At 46.5% G+C, this 23,485-nt stretch overlaps 3 protein-coding genes across 3 annotated transcripts; all 3 read left to right on the top strand.

Annotated features, from left to right (window-relative positions):
• The first annotated feature begins 929 nt into the window (after positions 1–929).
• On the top strand, positions 930–7,842 carry LOC129204713 (gallinacin-11-like). The gene is made up of 3 exons (XM_054821167.1): positions 930–5,098; positions 6,041–6,169; positions 7,177–7,842. Exons 1-3 carry the CDS (start codon positions 5,041–5,043, stop codon positions 7,302–7,304), a joined length of 315 nt encoding a protein of 104 aa, XP_054677142.1. The 5' UTR covers positions 930–5,040; the 3' UTR covers positions 7,305–7,842.
• A 5,377-nt stretch (positions 7,843–13,219) lies between these two features.
• Positions 13,220–14,579, top strand: LOC129205096 (gallinacin-12-like). The gene is made up of 2 exons (XM_054822171.1): positions 13,220–13,596; positions 14,210–14,579. Exons 1-2 carry the CDS (start codon positions 13,464–13,466, stop codon positions 14,356–14,358), a joined length of 282 nt encoding a protein of 93 aa, XP_054678146.1. The 5' UTR covers positions 13,220–13,463; the 3' UTR covers positions 14,359–14,579.
• Positions 14,580–21,461: 6,882 nt separating this feature from the next.
• Positions 21,462–23,009, top strand: LOC129205231 (gallinacin-13-like). Its single transcript, XM_054822445.1, has 2 exons — positions 21,462–21,616; positions 22,754–23,009. The coding sequence occupies exons 1-2, from the start codon at positions 21,556–21,558 to the stop codon at positions 22,873–22,875; spliced, it is 183 nt and encodes a 60-aa protein (XP_054678420.1). The 5' UTR covers positions 21,462–21,555; the 3' UTR covers positions 22,876–23,009.
• The last annotated feature ends 476 nt before the right edge of the window (positions 23,010–23,485 follow it).

Here is a 23,485-nt window from a genome sequence, read left to right as displayed (position 1 = left end):
GAACAATGCACATTGACTAAGGGGAAGGTTTATATTGTTGATATCAAGGCCACTGGGTCAGAACAACACCAATAAATATCATGTATGGAAACAGGCTCAAGTGACACTGGTTTCTTCTGCTCCGAAGGAGAACTTGTGCTGTCAGCTACTATTTCAGTGTGACTGTTGGTAGCACAATTCAAACACTGTATGGACAGATCCTTATGAAAACTGTGTCATGAATCTCACTTGTCCTCTGCTCTTTATACACCTGCAAAACCGAGGGTGCTGCTCATGACATCTGCACCTATCACTATCTGTGATAGTCTGCACCTCATGTATGACCCTGCGGTGTGTCCTGTGATGCAACATGGTTCCCAAGAGAAAGCAATAAGGGGTAATGGGTAATGGGCATCCCATCCATAAACATAGCAAATAATTTTATTTTGAAAGGTGCTGCGAAGAAGAAAAAAAATCCTTTTTGTTTTTCAAACTATCCTCGTAAAGCCAGAAAAGTCACAAAGCATTTCCTCAGGGCTCCCTGATCAGTGCGCAGATAAATACTCATTTCTCGTTTATGGGCATCCCTAAAGCGTTTGATTTGTGTAAGAGAACAGCATGAACACCCGGGGGTTGAACAATGGCTTCAGACAATAGGTACAGAAACCCACAGTGCTGACTGCTTCTAAGATGGCAACACCTTACTTTTTAAGTAGAAAAATGGCATTTTTAATAATACGTTATATTCCATGAAGTCCTGGCAGCCCAAGCACAAACCAAACTGGCTAGTTCTAGATTGCCATAACAGCTTGTTCTTGGAGTATGGCATTTGAGGAACTGAAGTGTGGGAGAGCAGTGGGACAAACTGACTCAGCTCTCAGAAGACTTTGTGGCAATTCCCACGTGCTTTTATTTAAATACATTTTGAAACCAAATGAGCTCTGCAGAAGTGCAGGTTGATGCATTTTGACTGACACATATATTTTCCATAAAATAACAAGCCATTCAAACTGCAACCATGTGAGAGGAACCTTAATTCATCTGCACAAATTTCCTTCATAGCCTGTTACTTTACCTCTACGGTCTAAGTTCTTCCTAGTTCTTTAATATTCAGATGCTTGCCCTGTGTCATGTAAGAGTGGAGATGGGAAATAACCCGTGGTCTGTGCTGGCTTGACCTGAATGGGTTAACTAACCATCTGGATATTTTCCAAGGTGTTTGAAAGCAAAATAAGCAAGTGCAGCATCCTGGAGATCCAGTTACCTAGCCACTGACGAGATCTGTACTTTCAACTGCAGCCTGGAGATCAGGGTCCAAGGCAGATTTGGCTTGCAGGATAGGAAGCATGTGGCATGGTAGGTGGGAAGAGAGGAGGGTAGACCAGGTACAGGGCACAGGATTTGGGCTGTGTTTCTGGTGGTTTAGGGGATGAGTTAGAAGGATGGTAGATTTGGATTCAGAAGGTCAAGGGTGCAGAAAAGAGAGAAGAGCTGAAGGAAAGTGAAGTCATAGCCCCAGGAAAAGAGTTGGGAGGTGAAAACCCTTTTTCCTCGCTCCCATGCATCCAAGGTGGTGCATGCAGTTGCCTTCAGTATCTCTGAACATCTCTGTAGATGATGCTCTGCGATACCCCTGCCAGCCCATCATGACTCTGTACCTACGTGTGCCCCTCATCATCTGCTGCTGAGGGGAGGATGGTTTTTCCAGAGTCCCTGATCTGACAGAGGGGTTATTAGCAGGGTCCTTGGTGGCAATTACCAGGGATCCTAAAGCGATGGCATGGCAAGGTGGACCTCCTCTCTACCAGTGCAGGTGGATGGATTTCTACAGGGCTGATCCCTGCATAGACCTCTCCTCCTGGGAAAGAAAGGGTTTTCCTTCCCCCTTTTCCACCACTGTCTCAGAGTCCCAACTGATGCTGCAAAGCTTCCCTGTCTCTCCTGTGAGAGACACTTTTATTCCACTTGAAATGAGAAAAGACATTTTTCACACATATACACCATTGGCATGGAAAAGCGCTTCTAGAGATGTTTCTAGCCTACGTTGATTTAGGATCCCTCCTTCCCCTTTCATTACCTACATTACACCCCACCCGGTGTGGGTGACATTTCAGTTGGAGATGCTGACTGTTCCTCAGGTATTTTCTATATACAAAAGACATGGTGGAGTTTGGTTCTTTCTGCTGCTTCAAAGCCTGGATTAAACTAAGGCAGCACCACTTCATGGAGGGGTTTCTAAAGACCTAACACTTACTTCCTTTGTGTCTTACACATGCACAGGACAAAAAGTTTCATTTCAGTGTGAACAGAAGTTCTCACATTAAGTGAAATGTAATTTTTTTTTTTCCAATGGCAATTTCGTAACAGTAACTTGGAGAAGTGCCAGTTCACTCCAGCCCAAATCAACCCCCTTTCCGTTTTCCAGCTTGGTGCGTCACGCAGAAGTTCAGCTATGCATACAACACAGGCTGTAGATTACTCACAGGGACCTAACCACAAACCTATAGATCTGATAACATTTTGTACCTATCCTTTTCAGAATACAACATGTTTTCTGTGTGCAGGCAGCAGGACTTGGGACATCTTGGACACTTTCTGGTGTAGTCCTGGAGGAAGCTGCAGATATTACTGCCACATAAATGAGTATCTGATTGGAAGCTGCTGTAACAAATACAGATGCTGTTAAGAAATACCCAGGAATATCCTATGTACTCAAAGAATAAAGAAAAAGGAGGTGTGTTCTTAGCTTCAAAGATATCTCTGCTCTTTAACATAGGCTCATTAATGATTCTTCAATAAAAGGATTTTTCTTCTATTTTTGATGTTGAGTATATGCTTTCCCTGTTTTCCTTCTGGAGTTTTAACTTCTCACACTGCTAGATGCAACAACTTGGTCTAAAGGGAAAAAATCCAATTTTAGCTAGAAAAATATAACAAATTAAGACATGTCATTCTGTCAATGTGCCAGATTCCTGTATCTCATACAAAGGAGGAGGATTCATATTTTATTAAGATTTTATTTTGTTAACGAATATTTTATTAAGCTTCTGCTGTAAGTCATATTTGTCATAATGACTGAGAAAAAAAATACATACATATCATTCATTAAATACTCCAAAGACAATTATGTGGATGATTTAACAAATTTGATTAATATATAAGGTTATGAGTTTGGAAAAAAATATATCTTCTACACTTCACCTTACCAGAAGTTTCAATGTGGTTTCTCAGATAAGTCTCTCAAAAGGGAAAAAACCTAAACCAGTTGGGTATCTAAATCCGCATGTATTCAGATACATGAAACTAGATATCCAAGTATGAAAATCAGGGGTAGGCTTGCTCTCTACAAATAAATTTGGATTTTGTTAGACCAAGGCAAGTTGGTAGATGCAGCTTGCATTCACTGCAACAATTCATGTGGAAGAAAGACTTTTCAGGGCTGTTTCATACAACACTGCTGGGTAAGAGGACTTGATTACCTTTTTTGTCCGACAGCTCGGTAGCTAGGATATGTGAGACCTAGCTCCAGTTCTGTTTCTCCCTGGGGTACTTAAATCCATTAGTGCTCCTTTTCAAACTATGGAGTACTAAAGAATAAAAATGTTCATTTTACCTCCTTTACCCTGTTGTATGTGGTATAAAAAAGATCATGCATCTACCAGAGTAGAGCCAGTACCCCAGGTTTCCATGGAGGGGTGTAGAGAGCACAGTGGTGTTTTGGGACAGGATTCCTTGCTACCAGAATTGCTTTATTTTGTATTAAACTTTTTGATCATTGCATCACAGAGCAGGACCTTACAAATGATTCTATAACTTTCTCCTCTTTTTTTTCTTTTTTCTTTTTCTTTTTCTTTTTTTTTTCTACAAAATGACCACAACCAGAAGTTAACAATTAAGAAAAACATTTAAGAATTGACCCAGCTGCCCACACACAGAGACTACAACAGCCATTTGAGAGGCCCCGTGGCATTAGAAACGTCAATGTCTGCTGGGGGCTGGCAGATATCCTGCAGGAGCTATGGGCGATCTGCACCCTCACGCAGCAGCAGCTGGAGGCCAGATGGGATCCCCGAGTTATCTTTAATGACAATAGATGCCCTTAGTTATGGACTTGGCCAGCTAAGTACAAGTATCTACAGCGCAGGTTTCTGCATGAGTGTTGGCTTCTAAGGTCCCACCATAGCTAAATAAGTGATATGAGTCCTGGAACCACTAGTTAAACATCTCACTCCCATGCAGCCACATGCCTTGTAGGTGCTTACATCTCAGTATCTGAGTCTGGTGCTGACCACCACCATTGAGCTTCAATCAGTTGACCACACGTGAGTGTCCAGTGCCATTTTAAATAAGTTAGGCCATACACATGGACACTCATTTGCCCCTCATATGTAGATTGTCTCAGAGGTCCTATGTCTTACTGGGTAGTCCCATGAGATTCTTGGGATACCCTAGGGCAGCCCGCAGGAATTAGACCTACACATTTGAGCAACTGAATTGAGTCAATAATATCAACCAACTAATATTTTTAGAAATAAAATTGATTGTTTAGTTAGTTCAAATGTTATTTTTCAGTTAGGAAAATGATGCAAAAAAATCATTTATTTGCATCGATGAATGGAGACTGCAAACATTGCAGCAGCACCTTGGACCTTCTGCTATACTCATCATCATCATCACCATCACCAACAGCATTCCCAGGCACCTCTCTCCCACCAAAACAATGGCTAATTTTCTCTGGGTGGTCCATTACCAACCACCTTGATTTTTGAAGTTAACAAGTAATGAAGCTCTCCAGGTGGGTTGGTATTAAGAAGCAGCCTTCCCAGTGGCCGTGTGGGGAGGTATAGTTACCTCTCTGCTTGCTTTTGTGACCTTCTGCCATTGTTCGGGTTTAGCCGTGTGCAGCGGTCAAGCTGTACTCATTGCCTTCCACACTGACCACTGCCAAGGTCCCCCGGACAGCCAGCTCTCCTCCCACAGCCCTATAAATGCAAGAATGCTCCCTCCTCCCCTGCTCAAAGCATTGTGACCATCTCCACGCTGCAGCTGAGACCTTCCACCATGAAGCTCTTCTCCTGCCTCATGGCTCTTCTCCTCCTCCTCCTCCAGGCTGTTCCAGGTAAGGGGCAAGACCCACACCTGTCTGCCTGTGTAGGAGGTACAACTAGTTGGTGCAGTGGTGCAGACTGTAGTCCTCCATGTTCTTCAGGTCCTTTCATTAGAACTGTTCCCTATTTCTCAGTCTAGAAGCAGAAGTGAAAAATGAACCTGTGGTGACCAGATGTCAAACAAGAACCTCCCTACAGAAGCCACTAGCGGGTGTTGGCTCCTTCTAACTCTAAAGTCTCTTTATGTCACTTTGTGGCACTATTGGAAGATGTTACCATGGAAATCATCTGCCTCTTCTTACCCCAGGGTCATAAATTTTCTCCTTTGTGTATGGTAGAAGAGCGGCAGAGGCGTTCCCTTGTATTACTCAAGTTGAACGACACTAGTGAAATTTACTTAAGGTCTCTGAATATGCTGGTTCCTCTTCCTCAGCCCTTCTGCTGCACTGACTCATTTACTGATTGTGCTTTTAGCCTAGCTTTTCTTCAGGCTTAATGAAACTGCCCACCCTGGAGTAAGTCTTGCAAAGAAGGAAGGAACTGGGCAAACCTCTTGTCCCTGTTAACTGGGCTAGATCCCAGCTTTTGATTTTTTTAAGTCATAGATACATCTCAGGGCATGCAAGCACCATGCTGTCCCTTGCATGGCCAGCCTGCAACATTGCAGTCCTAGAGCTTAGAAGCATCCAAAGGCTGTGCTGTCCCTACCCACTACAAGATGCATGACCAGGGTATATTCAAAAACTTGTCATCAACAGCTACATTTTTCCCTAGTTGTACAAAGGCCTTCCTTGGAGTCCTGTGAGGTCCCAAAACTTCTTGAAAAGCTGCCTTGGACTTTGGAGGTATTTGTATCAGACCCCTGATTGGGGTCCATGGGGTTTCAGCAGGAGGAAGACCATGGGAAATGGACTGATCCTGCAGCACAGGTGGGAATGCCATTCTTCCTGTAGGTCTCAGCTTGCCCAAAGACACCTTACGTTGTGTTGGATACCACGGTTTCTGCTTCCATTCAAAATCCTGCCCAGAGCCATTTGCTGCATTTGGAACTTGCTCTCGGCGCCAGAAAACCTGCTGCATAGGTACGTGTGGAAACTCTGCTCAGGCAGGCAACATTTGGAGAGGAGATTACTGAAGTCAGAAAAATGCTCTCTTGCTCTGTCTCCAAATGGCCTAAGCCACCTCGTCTCATCTACAAAGATGGACCTGGCTGTTCTTCCATTAGTGGCACCATGGAGCACAGGGACAGAATTGTCATTTTGGGCTGGCCAAATACCAAGTAGCCCGATGTCCTATCTCCAACAGAACAGACGCCTGGGGAAAGAAAACAAAAATTGTAGCCTACACAGAGTCCTCCTTGTTTGATATATCTTCCTATAATGATCTGTCGGGGAACTCCTGACTGCATCCACAGTGCTATGTTTCATACATGCTGGCTGACCTCTTCCCTGTAAATTTATCTAATCCTTTCTGGACTTGCTTATTTTGGGAGCTCCTCAATAGTCAACGTATATCATTAAGTCAATGCATGCTTTACAGCCAACCGTGCTAATCAGACCTAAGGTTCATCTGATCTGGCATCCTGTATCTGTCCGTGGCCAGAAGTGGATGTTTCTATACACTCTGTGTGTGTAAAATGACTATAAATAAACACCACAACCATATAATTACACTCCCTTATATATTCACCTGTCTTTCATGAATTTGCAGCTCAGGACTTTCAGATTTAAGCATTTTTGTGTTTAAAAGTCTTCACTGGATTTTTTTTCCCCCTTAAACTAGGAATTCCTTTTGTTTGTTTTAAATCATCTTCCCTCAGAATTTTATTCAGTACCACCTACTTCTGTACTGCAAATGAAATGTAGACATTCCGCATCCACCTTCTTCATACCTTTACAACATCCCTCCTTCAGTTGTTTCTTTTCCAAGTTGATGGATCACAAATCCCTCTGTTTATAGAAGTGTTCTGATGACCCCCATAGTCCTTCTTTGTGTCCTTGCTTTTGGAGACACAGTAACTAGAACTTCATGACACTTTCCATGTATGAGTTGGTTCAGATGGGGATGTAATGTTTTCTTTTCATTGCAGACACAACATCAAACTTCCATACCTGTCAAGATGAAGGGGGTCATTGCGTACCTCCAGAAATCAAATGTCTGCAAGAACAAGTGGGACTTTGCCCTCACAGAGGATGGAAGTGCTGCACAGAAGTGTAATAAAGACCTCACAGGATTGCAGAAAGCCACACAAATCCATGGACAAGAAAGCAAACCAGTTTTCTTCCTAATGTTGTAAAGAAGATGTCTGGTTTTCTCAGCATGCGAAGTGCATAATTAACTAGAGGTGGCATGTTTCTTTATATAACAAAGGCAATACTAAATAAACAGATACAACAGTCGGATATGTATGGAAAGAGGCAGAATGTCTCCCTATTACACCTGCACACAGAAATCCACAGAAACATTGCTGTAATGTCCTTGGAAACCACATCCCCTCATAATCCAAACCTCATCTCCTTCTCTTTTCTTCCTTCCTTCCTTTCTTCCTTCCTTCCTTCCGTCCATCCGTCTGTCACAAATCAGGCAGGCGTGTGTGGCTTGCAGCTGGAAACAGCAGAACTCTTCCTGAATCCACATTTTTTACCTAGGATGGAGTACTAAAGGGAAAGAAAGGTTTAGAAATTATTTGAGAATTTTTTTAAGCATTTTGGCTTTGATTGTTTTCTGCCCTTTGTATTTTTTGCTAAAGAAGAGGGAGGGCAATTTATGTAACAGGGAAAAAAATCTCAAGGGAGGAGAAAACCCACAAATATATAAGCATTACGTAGTAGATGCCAGTCCAGGCTGACAGTCTGCCTACACCATTTGATCTGCATTATTTTAGGAGTTTTTAATGTCAGCAACTCTTCCTGGAGGAGTCTCAGAAGGATAAGTGTGAACAGAAAGACACGGAAAGAGAAGCGATGCTGCAGATGGCTTGCTTCAGAAGTGGGTAGGAGAATACAATTTTCTTTAATTTCATAAGGGTTTTTTTGAGAAAACTGACAGTGACTATGTCTGAAGGAAGCTGCTGTCCCTGGCTCTCTGCCTCACCCTGATGCCAGACATCGTGCTGTGGGGGAGTCATCAGAGGAAACGTCTGCTTGCAGAGCTACCTCTCTATTACAGTCTTCGTGATTAGCCTGATCTTGCTTACCAGCATCACGTTGTTATACTTGGATGCTTTACAGGATTGAGGGCAATTAAGCTTTTTTGTTGAAGGAAACGGCTAATAAAGAAGTGAAGCACAGAGGGAGTTTGCAGGTGAGAGGCTGCTCTCAGGTCACTCCACCATTTCGCTACGACTCTAATGGTTGCATGACACGAGCAGAGCAAGGTCTGTACACAGAGAAAGCCAACTGGCACAGCTGGAACAGTTGGATGGGTTTGAGCGCACAAGCCTTTATCCAGACCTGAAACAAAAGTCGCTCTTGCAAAGCTTGATGCGAGTTTGAAAAAGTGCCTCGTTGACACATCCTTGATGGTCTGGAGGAAGAGGAGAGTTTAATGAGCCAGGAACCACCTCTCCACTGACTCAGGCATTCAGATACCCAGATGTCCCTCATCACACACCATGCCAGACAGGAACATTGCCTACTCCTCCCCATGAGCTACATGGCTTTTCCAGGGCAGGAGGATTTAATTGATATTTTTATTAATCAATAGTGGTGTCTCTGAATGCCCTGCTGAGCTGTTTACAGGTCATGCCCCAATCAGGATAGCTGGTCCAGCAGCCTCAGGAGCAATTACTATTGCAGCAAAGATGAGATGTCCACCCATTATCAACAGGCACTAAAATGCTGCAGAAAGAGAGAGAGAGATTCGGAGTTGGCAAAGGAGTCACCTGTTGGAGAATTGTCCTCAGACTTTAGACTGGGCTTGAAAAACATAGTAGTTCTTCATTAAAAGAAATTCCTGCTAGAAGGATATTTGGGTACAAAGCTCCTTCTGCTTTGCTACTCTGACCTCCTCCCCCCACCTCTCCCTACTGCCATTGCAAGTTATTATCCAGAAAAAAAATTATTTAAAAGTCTTAATAGCCTAGGTGTTTCTGTCTGGCCATCCACTGCCCAGCATGTGCACATCTCACTGTCTTTAAGACAGAAAGACTCTCAGTGAGCTTCGAAGTAACAGCAACGCTGACTCCCCCTTGTCTGCACCCACAGTGGTCTTTACCCAGCAGAAATCCAACTCAAAATCTAGAGGTGCAAGCATCAGAGAAGCCTTTGAGAAATGTCAGGGATGAAGCCCCGACATGAATTGCGTCATTTAGGCACTTTATTGACACAAAGCAAGTGTTGGGGTTGTTCCAGCTGTCTCTGAGGCTGTTGTGTTTGTAATACAAGCAGAGCCAGGCTAAGGCACTGGAGCTGGATGATCTACACCAGTAAATAGTTAGTGTGGTCTTTGTTGTGGTTATGGCTGTCTCCTTCCTTTTTTGGGGGCGGTGGAGAGTGTTTTGGAGGGATTTGGATTGATGAACATGTTTAGATCAGACAGAAGATGAGAGGGAAAGTAGTAGGGAAATCATTTGCAAATCACAGATACACAAATAACCAGATGACGGATGTACCCTTGGGTAAACAGTTGTGCCTTGCCTCTACAAGGCATTTGGGCACATGTGTAGCCCTAAATTCCTGAGTTTTCCTGATGACTTCAAACCCCAGGATCACACTGCCAGTCAGTGCAAGGTGGGGACAGAGCCCAAGTCTTCTCTGACCCTTAGATCTTCCAAACTGACAACTCACTCTCAGAAAACTCAGTAAATTTTCATGCCAATTCAGCATCTGCTACAACTGTTATAGTAAGCTGAGCAGTCTCAGGGCCTCTTCTCTAGCCCTGAAGCCAAATATCATAATCAGGCCATGTCCATCCTCTACTTCTCTTCCAGAAACAGATGGCAACATCCAGATTGCCTGGTGGGCTGATCCCAGACACACTTGGCAATTGTTTGGGAGAGAAATAGCCTGGACCAAAACCTTTCCAGGGATATGCTAAGCATTTCACAGTTTGGATGATCAAATCCAAATGGTAATGGCTTTAAACTGAAAGAGGGGAGATTTAGATCAGATATAAGGAAGAAATTCTTCACTATGAGGGTGGTGAAGCACCAGAACAGGTTGCCCAGAGAAGCTGTGGATGCCCCATCCCTGGAAGTGTTCAAGGCCAGGTTGGATGTGGCTTTGGGCAATCTGGTCTAGTGGAGGGTGTCCCTGTAGATAAAGCACACAGGAAAGAGTCACAGTCTGCACAGTTCCCAAAGAAACTCATCAAGGCACTCACTGAGGTCACCATAACAATGGATTAAACCCTCCCTTGAAAGCAATTCACCCCAACGCAAAGACGCGTTGCAAACCCAAAACATGGAGTGACCTGGGGGTGTGAAAGAGATCCGCAGCTCAGCAGCCACGTGGACTGGTGGACAACAAGGTCCCAGCGGCTGCAGCTGTCCAGCCAAGCATTTATCATTTCTCAGAAGATCCTGGGTCAAAGCCAAATGAAAAGGGCCGCACTCAGATTTGCAGATGGTGTGCATCCAGTGACTGCTATGTCATGAGGTAGTTTTGAAACCAGCATCATGTTCCTTCAGCCTTCCTAAGACACACACAACCATCGCTGGCTGCTCGCCATGGACCAGAGTTATCTGAGGGCAGGAGGATGGGCTTGTTGAGCTGTACACCCCAACACTGCCAAAGCGGTGGAAAGGATCTTGCTTATCCATGTAAGCATAGACTTATTGCACTCAAAACCCTGGTACTGAGTATCTTGCCTTTGCTGCCCCTGTTTTAATGAGAAAAAAAAATGTTTCTCCCCAGTCCAGTTACAAAATTTAGCATTAGTAGCCCCTGGAGTTAACACAAAGGTGCATCTGTACTAACACGTCGGTCCATCCCTTGCTTTGCATGGAGATGTTGGGTACTGGATTGTCTGTACTGCATTCATAACCTTTTACACCCCTTTTCCACTCCAGAGTGAACCAGCTGTGTGCTTGTGTGTGGAAAGCCACGCGCAGAATCACACACTGTGTTGATGAGGTTATCCATGCTGCTTGGCCCAGGGAACACAGAGAAGATGCTATTAACAGCAATGGTACTTAGATATCCATGGCTGTATAGTGTATGTAAATCCATTGTATACATGTCCTTGGGAGAATGCAGCTTTGAATATGGCCACACTTCAGAGGCATGGACCAGAGACCTGTAGCGGTCACCTCAAACCTGATTTTTAATTTATTCTACCAAACTGTGGGTATATGTGTGCTGTCAGTGGGACAACTCCCTTCTGGGAACTGCTGTCTCAAAAAGCCAATGATTACTTCACAGAGGTAAAAAGCAAAGAGGTGAGGCGTTCATTTTTGGCAAGACTGCAATATGTCCTACTCCTTCCATACAAACTCTTGTCCCATGATTCAGTCACAAAAGATGGCCAGATCTGCACCTTCTTTTGCCACTCTAGATCACAAAAGACCCCCCCCCAAACTCTCTTTGCAAGGCTGACCTGATACAGACTGTCATGGGCCACAGGCAAGAAAGCTTTTCTTCCAGCTCAGGGGTTGTTTCACTTCCCTGAATCTTTACTGAGTGGACCAGCATCTGGGACAGCATGAGAAGGGTCCTAGCCTACCACATGCCTTCCAGTCTCAGAGAGAGCAAGGAGCAGCAAGCAGTCCTACAACCCTTTCAAGAGAGGGTACATCTCACCCTCACACAGCAACAGTAGGACCAGACAAGCATTGTCATCAGTTATAAGGCATGAAGAGGATGAGGAGAGGGGAGTAATGTTGCTTGGGAGGGGCTACAGGGAAAAATCAAGCCCACCTCCCTCTGTTGAAGTGGAAATGGACTGAAAAAATAATACATCCAAAAAAAAAAAAATAGCCTGGGGAGAGGAGGTGGAAAAATTCTGTCCTTTGCAAAACCCGAGCAGGCCCACCTGGAAATTATTATCAGACTGCAGCAGGCAGTCTGCTGACTCTGCTGTTCCTCCAAGATCAGTATCTCTCTAGCATGAAATGGTCCACAGCTTCGAGCTCTTTTGCCAGACCTGCCTTGCAGGTTTGCCCACCACATAGCCCAGAGGGGCAAATCCAAACACTACAGTGTTCAAAACAGTTGTGTAAAGTCCCAGACCAGCTCCTTGCTCTAGATCCAAGGGAACAGTCCCACTCCTAAGGGACTAGTTCTCATTCCAAGAGGGTGGTTGGACCTATTTCTGGTCCAGAGGTGACCATGGAGAAATGGAGTAATCAGAATATTAAGTGGACAAGGAAAATGAAGGGTTTGCCAGCACCTGACTGCCCTAGATCAGGACTGATCAGCCTGTTAATAAGATGCTTTAACCCATCTGAGCCTAGAGACAGACAAAAATCTGTCTTTTGTCCTTCTTGGCTTTAGGGCCAGACTCAGTTGCCCACAGCTGGACATTGGTGTCCCTTGAGATGACCCAGGGTATCATTCTGGGCTTCCAGAGTGTCTTGTCTGTGACTGCCACTCCACAATGCCTAGTGTCATCTCAAGTGAAATAAATCAAGTTCTTCATGCCTGCTGATCCAGGACAGCAAACTTTGACTCTATCTAGTGCATCTGAACTACATTTTTTTTAGGGAGAAGGGAATTTTTAACCTTGATCTTTCAACTATCCAGTTTAGGATGTATTCACACAAACAGTTATAATAACACAGCTGAAGAGACAATAAACATCAGGACTATGCAGGGGCAGCAGCCAGGCGAGGGTAGCTGCAATATCACAGGCTGATTTGTACAGCAAGAGCTGCATATCTATCACATAATTACCACCAAGTGGTGCATCGCTGAGCTAACCAGCTACCTCCTCCACCAGTGCTATGTGCTCATCATGCTCAGGAATGAAGCCTCCCAAATTCCTCAGAAGCCAAAGCTGGAGTGGCCTTTCTGGCAGGAAAAAATCACACCCAGGTTTCAGCTGGAGAAAATATTCACACGAGCTCAGATAAAAAATGAATCACTCCTAGCCTGCACGGTTGTCCTCCTTGCAGCTCCTCAGGAGTCTTCCCTTGCTGGTTGCCACCTTCCCACCCATCAGTTCCCCGGGGACTTTGGTGGCTGCAGGTGAAGGGCAGAGGATCCCCCTGAGCCTCTTTTTCCACTGAGCTGCCTGCAGCTGGCAATCTACCAGCCAAAAATGCCAACTGCTGGGGAGACGAATCGGGGAAGCCGATAACCAGCGAACATGAAGCAAGTCGACATTGTTTGGAGCTGCAGCACTGGGTCAGAACGACACGGAGGGTTTCTCAGCAGCAAATGTTACTCCTGAGACTGGAATATAATTAACTCCTGCCTACTCCCTCCCTCTTCACGGATGCCATCCAGCATGCCAGCAGCACGCAGAGGCTTCTGCAAAATCTCACGCCCAGCCCTGCGATTTTCCAGCAGAACCAAAGCAATGGGGATCCTTTGGTTCATTTTAATCTTCATCGCCCTGACCGGTCACGGTAAGACCAGGAAGGCCGAGGGTGGTAAACAGAGGTATCTGGGAACAGAGATAATCTTTCCTCCCTGTGAAATCAAGTCAAAATATTTTAGGTACCGAGAAAAGGTGTCCTTAGGTTTCTGGATGAGATAGTGGGTGAGGTACTGTGGTAAAATGCATGATTTAATCCCTTGGGGTAATGCAAAAATGAGCAGGGAAGAAGCTGTGAAAATGAGGCACCTCACTGCCTTTGCAGGAGCAGACTGGTTGGAGAAGCCCGAGAGGAGATGTCCTGTGCTCTGGGAAAATGTTTCTGCCTTTTCTCAGGCTGCAGTTGCCTCCTTGGTAGGGTGAGGACAACCGCTCTGGCCTCCCGTGCTCGGTCTTTGCCAATGTCCTGAAAAAACAACCGGATGATAAAATGTTCCTTGAATGAGGTTGGCTCTGGAACTTGGTTTTTTTTTTAACACAGATGTTTGAAGCTGTCCTTTGGGACAGGGATCCCGGGTGTGCTCTTTGCAGCCGTGCACATCCAGGATCCGTGCACACTCGCAGTGCTGGCTTGGCTGGTTGGGCACATGGTGCCAGAGGAAGCCCCACGCATTTTACCCACCAGCTTGGTGCTTCTTTTACAGGAGATGCTCACGGACCAGACAGCTGTAACCATGAAGGGGGCTTGTGCCGAGTCGGAAACTGCGTTTCTGGTGAATATCTGGCTAGGTACTGCTTCGAACCCATCATTCTCTGTTGTAAAAGTTTATCACCCACTACTGCAAAGAGCTGAAGATTTCTGAAGGAGCAAACTGCAGCACGTGGAGGGCTGCAGGCTCCACTAACAAGGAACGAGCTACTGTTGGGAAGGAAATGTTATGTCTTTCTGTGACTGTTGCTCCCCTGGGAGAACATAGCTGTGGATTCACTCGTGAACTTCTGAACACGTTGCTTTTTGCTTTTGCTGCGACTTTCTAGGTAACACTGTGACAAGAAGAAATTGGGGCCACCTGGACTGTATATTGACCCTTTTGACATCTGGTTGTTACCTGTCACACACAAGTGAGAAATTGCCTTTCTTCTTACCTGAAAGCAATAAACCTGAAGTTTAACAGAACAGCAAGCGCCCGTCTGTGACTCCTGCTGACACTCAGCAAAGCTGCCGGTGGTGGGATGCACGCTCTCCCACTAACCAGGAGTGAACACAGAAGCCCACACCTTCCCAGCAGAGCAGGGTGGCTCTCTCTTTATTTCCCTTCCCAGAGAAAACAGTTGCAATGGGGGCAGCCTTTTTTCCACCGCTTTTAATACAAAAACTATCCGGTTTGACATAAATCCCCGTGTTTCTCAGGCAAACCTCATGCTACTTTTCATTTCTAGGCTGTGCCAGGTTCTTACAGGCACTGGGAAGGGCTGGCCAGAGAAATAAGGCACAGAAAAGGAGCAGGGATTCCCCGCACGCATACAGACCCCTTTGCTCATGGGGTTCATAGCAGGAACGTGCTGTCCATCAGCCACCACCTAGACCAGAAAATGCAAAACCCAGTAGGGATGTCCTGGGTTCACCCCTCTTCCACAATGCAGCAAGACCAAAGAAGAACCCAGGCTTGCTTGTTTTAAACATGGTGGGGAAGGGATCTGACAGTTGTGTACCACTGCCTTTGACAGGCTGCTCTCCTTGTCCACGGACTGCATTTCTGGTGCTCCTCCTTTCCTCTGTAATCACCCAGCAATAATCCCAAAGCAATTAGTCTGCTCGCACCTAATAGCTTTCTACCTATGAGCTGCATCAGTCTAAATCCATTAGCTGTCCAGATTCACTCTCAGCCCTTCTGTATTTTTTCAGCATGAAATTTTGCCACCCCGCTGCCTTTGTCAGTTATCTCTCGGTCTCCCTTTCCAGGTAAAATATTTGTCTCTGGGTCAATCGTGTCTGTGAAAGCAAGAAAACAATGATGCAATGAGAGAGCTATGCCAATTAGCTGAGGCGTTGGTCAGAGCCAGGGAAAAGTCCTCCCTGGGAGATGAAATTCTTGCTGTGATGAATCAAACAGGAAAATTCCCATTGACCTCACCAGGGTCAGGACCCATCACCAGAGGTCCAACAATTCATTCATCCAAGCGACTCCATTCTCCCATGAGCAGCCCAGCTATTCTCTTCAGGTCATCATAACACAGTCCGGGATGCTAACACACGCAGGGAGACGCCAGTGCTCCCCTGGAGATCCCCTGCAGTTGGATGAACCATCAGGAGAGCCGGATTATCCAGAGCCTGCTGTTGACTTGGGAACCGCCGCTGAAAACAGAGACGGGGCTGAACCCAGAGCCAAATTCCTCCCCAGATCCAGCCCAACTCTCCAATGCACACTGATGTACGAGTATAGCACAGGCAGGCTTTGAATCAAGGCTCCTTTCCAAATCAAACAGTTTATTTCTCACATCCGTCCACAAAGTTCATGATTCGCGCTCCTTATCTGGGGGACACTTGGCCACCATATTTATACCCTGGTTTCCTAAGAAAATGAAACGTATGGGCTCATGCAGCTCACCTTGTAAATATCCCTGCAGGTTGCTGGTCCTTCTGCCCCCCCATACATTTTGAACCTGTTGGTCAGCCAAATTTCAGTCAGGGAAGGTGGAAATGCTCAGACAGTCTGTAGACAACATCATCCCTCTGGCAGTAATGTAAATGCTGCTAAAAGGCATGGTCCCACTCGCCCCTGGCTGTGTGCCCCTTGCTTGATGATCTGGTTGGAAATAACCCTAAAAAAACCCAAACCACAACCCAACAACGACAACAAAGCAGCATCAAAAATCCATCATCATTTCTGCCTGATGAACAAGATGAACTGATTTCCCTTTCAGCTGCCTGGTCTGACCCAGAGGGAGGAGAAAGAAAGCACTGAGGACATGGTGGAGGGTGGACAATGGCACCCTCCAGTCCACCGACCCTACACAACTGTCTCTTGACGTGGTTTCTTGACCCATTAACTCGCCTGGGGCAGGGCACCCAGCCACCAGCACAGCTCATGAGGAGTTATTTGAACATCAGTATGACATGCTTTGGTGTTAGTGTATGATAGCGAATGCTGCTCAAATTAATTACCCCCAGGCTGGTGTATCCCATAACCCCAGGGAGGAGGAATCACTAAACTCTTCTGGCTGAGTGACCATGTTCATCCACTCAGCACAGAGCTGTTTTCATTCACCATGAGACCACACTCCTATAGGCCATCAAACACCATTTTCCAACCCTTTATATCCAAAAGCCAAAAAATATTCATTGTTTGAGGCACTTGCTAAAAGTCATCCCCAGTGTGACCCTTTGCCAGAGGACTTCCACCCATGACCAGTGGTCCTGCCCAACTGGGACCATCTCCCAGACCCACATGTAGTCAGTGGAGTTCATCTGAATCCAACCCTTTATCTGCAGGATTGCATGTAGGAGTAGAGGCAAGTGAAGGTGGAAGCCAGAGTAGCAGATGAAATAAGAAGGTGAAGTCTACCATCCCTTAAGATATGCAGGCTGGTGAGAAATAAATCAGGCTAGCAGTCCACTCTGAAAAGACATTAAGTTTTTGCCCTCACGGGAGAAAGCCAAATGAGGAAGAGGATTTTTGTTGGAAAGGCTTGGTTGAGCTTTTACCTCCAGCCACCTGTACCTGACAGAGCTCAGAAGGCTGCAAAGCAGGGGTTCTTCAGTACTACCCTAAGAGACCTATACCATCTCCTGAGGGAGACCCAGAAACCATCCAGACATCTTGGGAGGTATAATTGGGGTCTTTGCAGCCATATAGACAGCCAGGGTAGAGCTCTACCTTCATGCCTAGTCTGTCGACCTGCACAAGCCTTTTAAATAACTGGAGATGTTAGTTCATCAAAGCACGGCATGAACGTTCCTCTTGCTGGAATTTGTTTGCTGTTCCCAGGCAACAGGCCAGTGTTTGTTTGGCAAAGAGAGACAGACAGAGATGAAATCCTCTGCTTCTGCCCTAAAAATGCCATTGTAACAGAGCTGTGAAATCAGGAGCAGAATGGTGGTCAGATGGGCTGCTGCTTGGGGAAGCTGAGATGTCATAGCCTTGGGCAAGCCCCTTAGATCCCCAGCAATCCCATGCAAACCAATGCAACCACCTGTGTGCCAGGCTCTCCCTTCACCCCCATGCAGGAGAAAGGGGGTTGTATTCAGCCCACTCACACGGCTGCTCCTCCACCTCCTGTGGAGTGGGAGATATCACCACCCTACCACAGCCCAGCTCCAGAGACATGTTAGGAATGTAAAATGGGTCTGGATTCAGAGTCTGTATCTACAAGAGTAAATCAAATCGCGTGAGGCTCAGACATTAGTGGATACTCACCCATGCTATTAAACCATTAACATTATCCCTGGCACAGTTTTGGCCTTGGCAAACCAGTGCTTTGCCAAACTGCTCCTTTGGAGGTGGGCATGTGCCAGGGACCATTCGTAGTAAACGTCTGGATGTGACCATGCGGCTGGCGGGGAGAGCTTAGATGTGCAGACACAAGGAGTGTGTGCATTTTTTTGCAAAAAAAAATGAGGAGCAATGAGGGATTTGCAGATTCAGACCATATAAAATGAAATCTTTTTCTACTCAGCGAGCAAATAAGCTGCAGCAGGCTGTGAGACTGGGAACATAGCAGGTTTCACAGGTGAAGTGGAGCATGGTGCAGGACAAGGTCGGCATGAAGTCTAGCTGCCAATGTAACCAGTGTGATGTGGTTCACACATCAGGTACCAGAAGTGTTTCAGATGTCCAGCGTATTGGTCCTGACCTTCAGTAGCCACAGCAGAAGGGCTCATAGATCTGGTGTCACACCTACCAGCCCGGTGTGGGTGTCTTGATTACCCCAGAGCATCCCAAATGCTAACAGATGCCTGTTTAGGTGACTGACATGAGTGCTAGTTCTTCATGAACTTCACTGAGCACGTAGACATCTGATGAGCCTGAAGACTTATGTGGTTTAAGGGATATATATGATGCTGTAGGCCTGCATGTGCATAGGGTTTGGGGATTATCCACAAATATCCCCCCTGGGCTCATGGAGAACCTGGGGAGCGGGCAGGAGCCATGACAGAACCTGCTGGACAAAAGTTGAGTCCAGAAGCATCTTTTGCAAAGCAGGACTGGCGTTGGGTGGTTTAGGGGGGTATGGCAGAAGTCTAGAGGATCAGGAAAATCTGCTGAAACGTGCTGAGGGTGAACCAGGTCTGACCGTTCGTGCTCCCATCGTGCACAAGAACTATTGGGAAGCTGCTGAGAGACACATCTAAAACAAACCAAAACCAAAATGTTACTTTATGCAACTGGCTGCAGACTTATGAAAACTACTTGTTGAAGGATATTGCCATGTAAAACTTCTCTCCCCATACCAGAAAATAGCCTGAGAGCAGGAGAAAAGTTGAGATAAATACCAGAGATGTGCTAACTCTAATTCAGGCCTCCCCATATGGCCGCTGTTACAGGCAGGAGGTGGGTGATCGCGTGGTCTGGGGCTGTATTGAAAGACTGCGCACGGTCATGGAGTGTTTGTGGGCCAGAGCTGAGCCCAGAGCTGAGCCCACGGTCATTTCTTCATGGGCTGAATTGCAGGGGTGTATCAGTGCTTGCTTGGCTCGAGGTTTGGTAAAAAGCCAGCGGTGGGAGGGGAAGGTAGGCATGGCATCGCATACTGGCAAGGGTTCAGTCTCCAAAGGATTTGCTCCTGCTGGCATAAATGCTCCCAGGCTGCATGTTAAAAATCAGGCTGCTCAGGTCCTAGACCGAAGGCAGATGAAATCAGTGGAGACATCCCTCCCATTTGGGGCTGTGGGGCGGATGCAGATTGACTTGACCCCTCCCCAGCCTCAAAACCTCTGACGTGCCCAGGACCTATTTCTATGTCGCGTGTCGCTGAGCACAGATGAGCCTTTGTGCATGGTGGGCTCTGAAAAAAAACATCTGGTGGCAGGTTGGGGAGCGGGGAAGGGCGGGAGGCTGCTGGACCAGCCCCAGTAGGCTCATCAGAGGCTGCAGCCAACACGGCGTAAGGACCATGGTGGAGGGAGCAAGCTCAGCTGCTGTCCAAGTAATTGCCCAGGGGACAGAGACTTCCTACCCCTGATTTCTTGGGGAAATCTGGTTTATGTTGGTATTGTCTGTTTTTGACTCTCTTTCCCAAGGCACGTTCTGCAACTCAACCCATGCACCGCAGCTGCAGAGCAGGGATTTGCGGTGGTGTGGAGGACGCATCCTGACCACCTTTGTGCCTGCCCCTGTGGAGCCTGCAGCATTCAAACAGTTCCAGACACAGCTCATCTGCTGAGATGGTGCTGCTCCCACCAAGGGAGAGCAGCTGAGCTAGAGATAAAAGATGGCGTTTTGCCTTCCATCATTGGGAACACCACAGCCATGTGGTACTCTGGCTCCGCGCTAAACCTCCTCCCTGGAGTGCATTAAGCCACCTGCACACACATGTTCAGGCACATCAGGTCACATACGCAGAGCAAGACACTCATATGAGCATCCACACGTTCCTCCCTGCTCAGGTTGTAGCTCCAGAGCCGCAATCTCATTTCTGCTAGATAAACCCTGCCCCAGCCCCATTGCACCATCTCCCACATTGGAGATGTCGATCCTCAGAGGCACAGGGTGAGTTATGGTCTTCCACCCACTGCATCAAGCAGTACCACCAGATATGCAAAGCACCAACACTTGTAGAGAGGCTCTTACACACACCCTTGCAACCATCCCTCCCGCAGATAGGGGTACAGACTCATTTTCTTTCCCCAGGTTGTGTGTGGCCAGTTTGCACGACACCCTGTTTAAATGCTCAGTGTCCTGTGATCCAAAGTCCAACTGGTGAAGGGCGCCTTATCTGCACTGTTTGATGAAGGTGATCCTTGTTCTGTTCAAGCAGCCTGAAGGCCGTCGCTTTTACATTTTCCAGCACTACCTGGCACCTGGCCTGCAAATAAAAAGCCATCAAGGTGACTTATAAAAGGAAAATGGAAGACTTGGTGATGCCCTCCGTTGCATCGTTGCTGTAAGAAGAAACCTTTGTGCAGTTTCTATTTCCTCTTCCTCTATTTGTTGTCGGTTGGGGGAGATTTCTGTTCGTTATTTGCTTTGTGTTGTTTGCCAGAGTTGAAACTCAGGTCCCACCTCTACTGATTTCCTGGAATGGACCTGGAGAACTAGTACAAACCAGAGAGCCTGCCAGCATTCTTGGAGAGCTGTAATGCACAAGCTTTCCTAACACTCCTACTCCTGATAAATACAAGGACGTATTCCAGCTTTCCCATTTAATAAGTGCATAAATGAATAAGATTCTAAATTGCCATTTTTTCTTGGTAGTTGTAAACAAAATGTTAGCACACAGACTCTTTGCAGCCTAGAAGTTGGGAAATACAAACGGATCTCTGATTTTCAAGGATCCCATGATTTTCAAGACAACTTTGTGTGGTGGGGAGTGCTGAGGAGGAGACTCTGGATTTTTTCACGCTTGACTGTGTCAGCGTTAAACACAGAGAATGGAAGCTGGAAGTAATAAAAGAAAATTGATACTGGAAACACTTGGATGGGATTTTAACATCACATGCTTGATCCTACAAACACAAGAAGAGCCAGACTGGGTCAGCACCAACATCCTGTCTCCAGCAGCAACCAGTAGCAGACTCCCCAGTGCTCAGTGTAATTTGTTGACAAAACCCTGCTTTTTTTTTTCTTTTTCTTTTTCTTTTGCTTTTGCTTTTTTTTTCTTTTTTTTTTTTTTTTTTTTCCCCCCTGTAACATAGTGTGTCCAAGAGTGGGCACATCCCAGTGAAACTGTTTGCTGTCATGTTGAAATGCATCTGAGATTGACAAAGTTCCCTCTGCTCCAGGGGCATTACACAACCCCCCGGGCACTATAAATCCAGGATTTCCCTCTTCTCCGTCTCTTTACGGCCCTTCACTCCTCCTCGTGGTGGAACCTCCACCCACGTTCAGCCATGCGGATCCTTCAGCTGCTCTTTGCAGTCATTGTCATTCTCCTCCTCCAGGACGTTCCCGGTAAGGACAAAATACTCACAGGGGTTTCTGCAGGACTGTGGAGAGAGAAAAGACAGGTTCCTACCCCGAGGTAGAAAAGGACAAAGCAGGGCTCTCAAGTCAAACCAAGTCAAGTCAAGGCTGACCTGACTCTTGCTTCCAAGGAACAAATATCTTCTGAAATGGTCTCCATGAAGTTCCTAGATGCAGGAGTCCCCTCCTCTCCATCCTCTCAAAACCCACCCAGAAATGCTGAGCCTAAGACAGGAGCCTGAGCTCTGCTCCTGACCAGGATACAAGCCTCATCCTCCACAAAACAAGGAGAATCCCAGGAAATCAAAAAAGCATCTTTCAGGGGAAAAAGGTGGGGGGAAAGACTGCTAGTTTATTGTTTTGTCTGTCTGTTTTCTTCTGGGATTCTGTTTTAATAGAAAAATCTTCCCTGGCTGGGCTTTTTCACTGGCTGCTTGTATATATATATATATATGTTAAGAATTCAGGTTTCATTCAGCCGTAAGGTCACTATGGTGGTATAACTTTCACAAAAACCAAACCTGATGACCAAGAAGAGGAGATTTACTTGCTTACCCTGTTTGTGCTCCCATTTAGTTATCTGAAGTCCTAGGGATAAAGAGAGGAGAGAGAAGGGTTTGCCCACTCCACTGATGGTGGATACCCATCAGTGTATCTTTCCAGAAACCCCAAACTTGGTGTTCCTGCTGTGTGTAAAGAGAAGCAGCACATATCCTTTTTATCAAAACAGAAAGATTTTTTAAAAAACCCCAACCAAATAAAAAAACCTGAAACACCAAGAAACCAACAACCATTAAAAAAAATCCCAAACAAACCAATAGATAAACCACCTGTTCCAAAAAGACACTTCTCTGCCTTTTTATGTTGCCCAAGGGATCCACCTCACCTAACGCATCAGCCTAACTTAGCCAACCCAAAGCTGGCCGTCTCGCCTAGGCTGTTAAGAGACTTGCTGGAGGGAGGTGCTCCTCCCAAGCATACCTCACCTTCTCCATGAAGCCAGCTGAATTTCCCCATTGCCAACTGCAAGCGTTCCGTTGCACAGCCAGTGACACTAGTGGGTCTCCAGGTGGGTTTGCAGGTCCCCCCACCTAAGGAGGTCTCCTGTCCCCTTTCCCCCTGCAGCAAGAGGCCTTTCGGACAGCCAGCAGTGCAGAAGTAACCGTGGGCACTGCCGGAGGCTTTGCTTCCACATGGAGCGCTGGGAAGGGAGCTGCAGCAACGGCCGCCTGCGCTGCTGCCGATGAGAGCGGCCACACTGGGACGGACCCCAGAGACCCTGCAACCACAGCTGTATGTAGGAGCTGCTCTTGGACACCTCTGCACCTACACCTGCAGCTCGGTTTGTCCATCACCAATAAAGCTGTTGGGTTTATATGTTCTTCTGGGTTCAGAGTGCAGCTGTGTTTCCCTCTGAGATGGACCATCTTGCCTAACACTTGGGGTTTGATGCTACTTGAGAGGCACTGGTGTATCCGAAACATCTGCACAGGACCAAGGGGACACCAGTGCCCTTCCAGAGTTGTAGCAAGAGAGGGATCTTCTGGGCTTGTCCAAGCCATTATGAAGCCTCTCTTCTAGCTCATACCTTTATCTCTGTCTCTGTCACAGCCTTTATTGACCTCTGCCTCTTGTTCCATCTGTCTATAGAAGAGATCACAGCAGGTCCATCCTCTTCAAGGAGATGGATCCAAGACAGAGGTATGATTTACCCTCCAGAAGTGCCTCTTCTTCCCCCATAACAACAGAATGAACCTGGGCAGATGGCTCATGTTATCCACCTCTGAGACAAGGTAAAGGTGGGTGAGATGGAGAAATCCCACTCCCGTGGGCAGAACGATTCACCCGGTGGTCACA

This window comes from Grus americana, chromosome 3 (genome assembly GCF_028858705.1).
Source record: "Grus americana isolate bGruAme1 chromosome 3, bGruAme1.mat, whole genome shotgun sequence".
Lineage (NCBI taxonomy): Eukaryota > Metazoa > Chordata > Aves > Gruiformes > Gruidae > Grus > Grus americana.
The sequence above is the reverse complement of the archived record's forward strand: the minus strand, read 5'-3'. Positions and strand labels throughout refer to the sequence as shown.